Source organism: Bubalus bubalis, chromosome 1 (assembly GCF_019923935.1).
Source record: "Bubalus bubalis isolate 160015118507 breed Murrah chromosome 1, NDDB_SH_1, whole genome shotgun sequence".
Lineage (NCBI taxonomy): Eukaryota > Metazoa > Chordata > Mammalia > Artiodactyla > Bovidae > Bubalus > Bubalus bubalis.
Window position 1 is genome coordinate 165,884,821 of NC_059157.1, and position 8,012 is coordinate 165,892,832.

An 8,012-nucleotide genomic window follows, 5' to 3' on the forward strand; every position below is an offset into this window, starting at 1 on the left:
CTTAAAGGTTAACTTGAACGCTTGACTTTAAAAAATCAAAATCATCAGCTGCAAATGCTTAAAGCAGTTGGGGGTAGCTTTTGAAGAAGAAAACAAAGGACCTGAAATGTTTGAAAATTAGCCCCCACATAAATGGTGTTTGTATATTTACATGCTTACTCTATAAATGTACACACACACATACCACAACTCATTTCTCTTCATTTCTCAAATATGATTGCTTGTACTCAGGCATTTTTTGTTGACACAATATAACTTTTTAATAACTTGTTAGCTGTTCTTATCATTTGATAGTAACAGAATACAATGCAGTCAAAATATGAACCAGGACAACTTTCTGCCTAAATCAAAATCCACAACTACACACAGAAACCAGCCATTTGCAGCATCTTCAGCTCCTGCTAAATAGGGTCTAACAATATATTTCGCTGTTCACATTCATGTATTTCAAAACCTAATAGCCCATGAAGAAAAGTATGAAGAATACATCTCAACAAGCAGACATTAAAGGTACCAGCAAAATAATAGACTACATTTAAGTATGAAGCATTATTTTAGGCAACCTACATCATTAATGACTTTTTCTTTGTGGTAAGTGTTAGAAAAGAGAATGCATAAGAGGAATTGACATAAATATTGGCTGCTACTAGAAAAATTCCTTTCTGGTGAATGTGATTATTCACACACACAGTACTCCTCCAATGGCTTTGTGGTTTTTTTTAAAAAATTATTTGACCTTCAATGTCTAAAAATTTTTTTTACACTATGAAGTAGTTGTGAAGTAAATATTTATGTCTAAAATTTATATTTAAAATATCCTATTTAACTCATATATCACAGTATGATATTTCATTATTATACTATGTTATTAAAGTTTAAAAGAGTATCAGGTATATAACAAATCATGAGACATTTATATTTCAAATTTTGAGGTAAACTGCTTTCAGGAATAGTCAAAAAATGCACTCATTGACTATCTTCCTAAATGTTAACATCCTAACAAAGTTACAAAGGTACTGTTATTATTATGAATATTATATCAGTCTCCCAGAAATTCTGATCTCTAAAGGAAAGTATTATTTTTTGAGGTGCTTACTTTTCCTTCCTAGAAAGTTGAGCTATTTTTATTCTTCTTTCCAGGTTTATTAATTATTGCGCCTAATGTCTGGAGTCACTTCAAATACTATGCTGTTAGTTTTACACCTCCAAAGCCATTGGGAGGCAGCTTCTACTCTCACAAAATTTCAGAACCAGCAGCAATTCCTGCTTAGGTGTTCCAACTTCCTTAAATCTCACCAAACCTTGCAAGGTGGCGCTCTTTCCATGAAAGGTTGATATCTACTCTTATAGATCACAATAACATTTTTTTTAAGTTAAACACCACCAGCTCTAGTTTCTTGATGTGCTGCAGAAAGTGTAGCAAATCCCCTCCTTACCCAATAAAATTTTGTTGACTAAAAGAGACAAATACAAAGAGCAAGCAACAAAAGGACAAGCCCCCAAAAATTTAAGAGAATTTAACATTTTGACTGTAATGGGTTGAAGGTATACTTTGGAACAGATGTATTTTAAGGGGTTCTTATACTCTTGAGGGTTTTTCCCTCTTGCTTTCATTCTCAGAGTCAGTATGGCCTGTGACTTCCTGAATACACACAGTATATTAAACATCCAAGTCTGGGTTCCTCCTGGCCTTCGGTGAGGTCACTTTCTGCTTCCAGCTCTGACCCATCCACACCCTTGCAGCTACAGCCAAGACCCTGATTTGTGATCTCCGGCTACGCTGTCTGCTTAATGGGGCGATCATGCAAGCTACAACCAGAGACAAAGAAGCTTGCGTTCCTACCAGCGCAGCTAACTTCGAGGGAGCAGCATAGCTTGCAAATCTATCAAACTAAACTGCAAGAAAGACAATCTGATTTAGAGAAAAGGCGTTCTGCTACAGTCATTAAGCACAAGTAATTTAGATTTTTTATATTGTCTCCTCATTTACAAATTTACTGTATCAACGCCAGCCAATGGAACAAATTTCTTAAGTAAATGAGAAATAAATAAAAGAGATAGAAAGATAATCAAATTACATAAAATAATTCTCTTCCCTAGATGTATTTTTGAGAGAACTAATAACAGTGGCAAAATTATAGGAATAATAACATATCATAGGAGGTAATTAATTTAAATTAGCATCACGTTTGAAGAAATATAAGTAAAACGCTTTATGGACATTTACTTTTGTACAAAGAAGGCAGGCCTGGAAATACATGCATCGACATCCTGAAAATTAGTTATGGCCATAAATGGTTTAATTGAAGATGGCAATTTAAAATATGATATTGTAAATCTGCAACTTGGTTTCAGCTGGGGGAATTTAATTTGGGGGACAGCGGAACCCTAGGCTGCAAGTTCATTTGCAAAGCTGCAGATCCAGCCCCTGAGCTTCTGACAATTCGCCTGCATTAATATTGATGTCGCCTGTGCAATCTATTTCTGTTATTTTTATGGTTGTTATTCTACGTCTGCAAAGGTCATTTAAATTATACTGCGGCCGAAAATTTGTTTCATAAATTTTGATATAAATACTAATTACACCCTCTCGGAGAGCCAGCAGGGTAGCTTTCATTTATCATGTTTATACGACCTGCAATGACAGAAAGGGAAGACTGGTGAGCTTTTCCGAGACCCAGTAAGGCTGGTAGAAGAGGCAGCAGGTTGCTGGGAGTGAAGAAGAAATTCCTACTACAATCACTGAGATTTCAGAATCTTTAATAAGGTACGAAAGGTTACCAAACAGTTCTGGAAACTAAAGTGTACATACGAGTTCTTCTAGCCATAAATATTGAATAGCTGTAACATGAATAAACCGGCCCTTTACATGCGGATAAATATGGAAACTAGGAATTATATACATTATGTGGTTGTATCTTTTGCCAAAAGCAACTGGACAGTTATAGTTTATATCTTTTTTTAATATCACTTTACATAAACAAATGGAACAGTTTGACACGCAGATCCAGGCTCGTACTATACGAATTCTTGACAGGACGTGAAACAACATTTTACTGCACTAAGGTACTTAGACTTTGGGACAAAATGTTTGCACTTTATACAAAAAAAGCACATTAATACCAATAATATTCTGTTAGGTCGACGTGGAGACTGTAATCGTACAAAGTAATTCACATTTTGGTACACATTTACTAGAACATTCTTGCCATTCAGTACAAACAGTTGGCTTTCGGCCTCCCAACCCCCCTTCCCCTCCCCCTCCCGCTCCCGCCCGGCCCCTCCCCCCTCCCCCAATGCAAAGACCACAACGCCACGATCCCACCCGCCCGTTCCAACCGAGATATAACTATATACAGAATCCAACAGTACAGTTTTAAGCTAATAATTCTGTATTTACAAGAATGCAAAGCAAAAAAAAAAAAAGGCCGAATCCCAGAGAGCCTGTTCCGATTCCCAAGAGAAACCGGCCCTCGGGGTTGGCGGCATTTGGTCAGGCGGCCGCCTTCTCCTTGCCCACCCTCCCACCCGTTGGCTACCAAGCCTTTGCCAAAAAAGAAAAAGAAAAAAAAAAAGTAAAGGTTTGGTGCTTTCTCTCACTCGGTCCTGGTTCTATCGGCAGGTTTAGAAAAAAACAGGATTGGGGGGGTGGGTGGGGATGCTGTTTTGATGCTCAGGGTTCTTTCAGTTATGTGTTGTATACGCGTGTGTGCTCAGTCTCTTAAATAGGGTTTTGTTCGGTGTTTTGTTTCTGATTTTAAACGTACCATTCGTTAAAATTGGAAGAGAGCGCGCTGTGGCCGGCTGTGTGGTGGACCGCGGAGGATGAGGGCGACAGGGAGCTGGTGGTCGGGTTGTCTGTGGAGGGAGACACGATGGTGGGCGGCGTGGAGGACTCGTAGCCCGAGCTGGCGGCAGGCGAAGGTTGCGAGCCCTGCGAGGAGGATTCATGGACCTGCGGGAATAAAGTCGCGTTTTTACGGAGATAAAGAGCCGCCACGGAGGCCGCTTAGGGAGCATGAAGGCTGAGCGCTGCCTGCCGTCCCCCAACCCCCTACTCCGGAGCCCTGGATCCCCTTGAACTCCAGGGAGGCCCGACCCGTGGGACTTCGGCTTGGTTGCCGCGCCTCGGCGCTGCAGAGACCCGGCTCCGGGAAAGGACAGTGCCCCCCACTACCCCCGACTCACAAAAGAAAATAGATCTGGGAAGCAGGAGGCTGGATGTGAGGCCAGAGCCCGAGATGGTGTCCCCCCCTCCACACACGCTCCCCAGCAGCCGCTGAAATTTGCTGGCTCAGGGTTAGGTGAGCCAGCACTCAGGCCCGCGTGCAAGACCCCAACTCCGTGCAGGCGCTGCCAGCCAAGCCGCCGAGGCCGCAGCTTCGGCAGCATCATCCAGCCGGGACTGTCCTGGCTCCCCCTCAGTCGCAGCCTCTGTTGGCTTCTTTTGACTTTCATTATTAAACAGTAAATTTAGAAGGGCCTTGGGTACCCACATCCCCTTTTCCAGCCCCCGCCCTTTCTGCGCAGTCTGCAAAGAGGAATCGTGGCCTTTCCGCCTCTGCCGGCTCCTGCCACCGCCCAGCTGCCACTCGCCGCCCGACCCCGGCCGAAGAGCTGCGAGGGCTCCTGGCTCCAAGGCGGGCGGCGAGAGCGCGGCGATTACCTTCATGTGTTTGCGCAGCGAGCTGGGGTGCGTGTAGGACTTGTCGCACATCTTGCAAAGATAGGGCTTGTCGCTTGTATGCACGTGCATGTGCTTCTTGCGATCGCTGCTATTGGCAAAGCGTCGGTCGCAGCCCTCGAACTCGCACTTGAAGGGCTTCTCCCCTGGTGCGAAAGGCGAGAAACAGAGACGTCTGATTAGAACAAACCCCGCGGCTCTTAAAAAAAAAATTAAACAAATATTAAAAGTAAAGACAAAAATGAAAAAAAGCAACGGCTCAGGGTTAGTACTTTTCAAGCTCAAAACCCGGGTCGTTAATGAAATCATATATCTGCGTTGGAATTATAAACATCTGAACTATTTTAACTCAATCCAATTAGATCCAGATTTTACTATATTATTATTATTATTATTATTGGTGGTGGTGGTGGTGGTGGTAGTTTTTTAGATCCCAGAGTAGCAGCAGGTCTGGCTGCAGGTTTTTAGGCCCGGGGCTATACAGACAACTCCGGGAAGCTTCTACCTAGCTCTCAGTTTCTAATTTTCATTTTCCGGGCTGATTCTCCTACTGTTTGGCTCTTCTCTCCTCCCCCTACCCCCTCCTCAACGCTCCGCACCCTCCTCGTCGCCGTCGCCGCCCCCACCCCACCCCACCTCCTATACACACATTTTATAGGATAATCTGGGCTGAGAGCTCAGCACTGCAAGTTCCTCTCTGACTCAGGCGTTAAACGCCAAGTTCCAAACGCGATTCTCAGAAATCACCCGGGCCCACCAGAACCATGAAGCAGCATTCCCGGCTTTGTTGGCCCAAGAAGCCCAGAAGGGCCTGCCCGACCCAGATTGCAGCCCTAAACTCGCCGCGAACTTTTCTTTTAACGGCTCCCGACTGGTCTCTTAATTTTTAAAGGCCAACTCAAGGTATTCGGTGTTTTGAAAACGTCCTCATAGAATCTAATTGACAAAAAGGAATTCTCCGCCTTCTGCCGATTCTCCCGACTCCTCGAATCTACTTACAAACAAGTCATTATTAAATTCGGGGCTCTTTAAATATGCATAAACCTCCAAAAGCCTCCACAGGCCCGACTGACTTGCTTTCACCACCGCCACCCCCTCTTTTCTGTCTCTGTTTTTGTTTCTATGCCCTTTCATCCGATCCCCTCCAGTTTCCTCAATTCCTCCCTTTGGCAAAGTCCTCACTAAGGTGCGTAGAGAGGGGAAGTTGGCTGGAAGCAAACGATTAGATTTGCCTGCAGCTGAAGCTGTTGGCGCCTCCGCCTCCACCGCCGCCGGGAACCAGCCACCTCTCCCGGCTTCTCGCGCACCAAGGGCTCCCCAAAGCCGGTTTGTCTCTGAGCTCTCCCGGCCTTTTTTAGTTCTTATTTAAAAATCTATATGCCCAGATCCTTCTCCTCCAACCTTCTCTATACTTTATTAGACTTTCAAGCCTCAAACTAAAACCCAGAGCACACTTTCGCTGTCTGCTGAAATCTGACTTCCAGACCCAACCGAGGCCGGGTTTGTGCACCCCCGCCGCTGACTTTTGAATTGTGGGTCCCAGGGTCGGGATAGGGAACCGAGGGCTGTCTAGGACAGCCGTTTCCGTACCTGTGTGCGTCCTTTTGTGGATCTTTAAGTTCTCAGAACGGGCGAAGACCTTGCCGCAGCCAGGGAAGGGGCAGGGGAAGGGCTTCTCTCCCGTGTGCACGCGGATGTGGTTGACCAGTTTGTATTTGGCTTTGAAGGGCTTGCCCTCGCGCGGACACTCCTCCCAGAAGCAGATGTGGTTACTCTGCTCCGGTCCGCCGACGTGCTCCACAGTGACGTGCGTGACCAGCTCGTGCATGGTGCTGAAAGTTTTGTTGCACGACTTTTTGGGGTTGGCCAGCTGCTCAGGCTCGATCCACTTGCAGATGAGCTCCTGTTTGATGGGCTGGCGCATGTAGCGGAAGAAGGCGCCAGCGCCGTGGTGAGCGGCCATGTTCACGTTCATGGGCCCGTAGCCGTGCAGCTGCGGCGCGGCATAGTGCTCTGAACGCGGACTGGTCACCTGGCCGTACTGCTCGGGCCGCGGGTACATGTCCCCCGAGAAGCCAAGCCTCATCTGCCCGTTGACCACATTGGGCGATGCATGGCCCGCCGCCTGCTCGTGAAGGCCGGGGAAGAGGAGGTGGCCCGCGGCGTCCGTGTGGCCGTGTGGGCCCCCGAAGCTCCCGGCCGAAGCCGCGAACAGACTGTGTTGCGCGCTGGCTGCAGCCGCCGCGTCGCCAAAGCCCCGGTTGCGGAACAGAAAGTCCCGCGTGGAGTTGAAGGCTGCGCTCGAATAGGAGCCGACGTGGCCCGGGTGGTGGTGATGTCCCAGGGCCGCCGCAGCCGCGTAGCCGGGAGCCTGGGATGTGAAGGCTGTCTGGCCCGCGGAGGCCAGCTCGTGCGAGCTGGGGTTGAGCTTGAAGGCACCCATGCCGTCGGCGAACGGGTTGATGCCCAGGCCCACGTCTCTCTCGGCCACGTCGCCCGCCGAGTGGTGGCGGGACGCGCCAAAAGTGGTCACGCCGATCGCGGGGTACTGGGGGCCGGCGTCCAGGAGCATCGTGGCTGCTCGGGGCGAGCCCCGGCCTCCCCCGCCCCCCCCACCCTCGCCCGCCGAGGAGGGAAAATTAGGAGGAGGAGGAGGTGGTGGAGGAGGAGGAGGAACGGGAGGCGGAGGAAGAGGAGGAAGAAGAAGAGGAGGGAGGAGGAGTCGACCCACCTCGCGAAGTCCTAGCCCGCAGGCAGCGGCGCAGCGCGCCGGGGCGCCCGCCTGGCCAAGCGCAGGGAAGCCGGACGGCTGCGGGCCGCGAGCAAAGCGGCCTCCGGCGCCCGCAGAGCGGACCCCGCCGGCCCGGCTCTCACTTTCTCGTCGCTCAGTTTCTGCCGAGAGGACCCCGCGTCAAGGCTGCCCGGGGAAAGGCATGGAGCATCTCAGCCCCCCAAAAAAACTTCCTCCCGGATTTGTAGCATAGAGGAATGTGAGCGCTGGAGCCGCGACTGCTCGTTCTCTCTCCGCCTCGCTCCGTACGCCCCTCCTCACTTCTCCACTAGCCCCTCGCCCTTTCTTTTCTCTCTCTCTCTCTCTCCTTTCTCTCAGGCTCGCCTCCTTGCTCCTTCACTCTCCTTTTTCCCCCTCTGCTTTTTGCAAAAAAAAAGGGGGGGGAGGGGGAGAAAAAAGAAAGAAAGAAAAAGCCAAAGAAAAGGCGCAAATCATGCACAATATTGTCTTTTGCGGTTTATCTTCCTGGGGAGAAACTTTCACCTCCTCAGCCGGGCGGTGAGCGCGAGACTGATAGCAGCAATCATTCCTGCAGAT

At 48.5% G+C, this 8,012-nt stretch overlaps 1 protein-coding gene across 1 annotated transcript; it reads right to left on the bottom strand.

Moving 5' to 3' along the window:
- Positions 1-2,743: 2,743 nt before the first annotated feature.
- Positions 2,744-7,995, bottom strand: ZIC1 (Zic family member 1). Its single transcript, XM_006067235.4, has 3 exons — positions 6,275-7,995; positions 4,667-4,830; positions 2,744-3,955 (listed from the first exon to the last, which is right to left on the bottom strand). The coding sequence occupies exons 1-3, from the start codon at positions 7,254-7,256 to the stop codon at positions 3,758-3,760; spliced, it is 1,344 nt and encodes a 447-aa protein (XP_006067297.1). The 5' UTR covers positions 7,257-7,995; the 3' UTR covers positions 2,744-3,757.
- Positions 7,996-8,012: the final 17 nt, after the last annotated feature.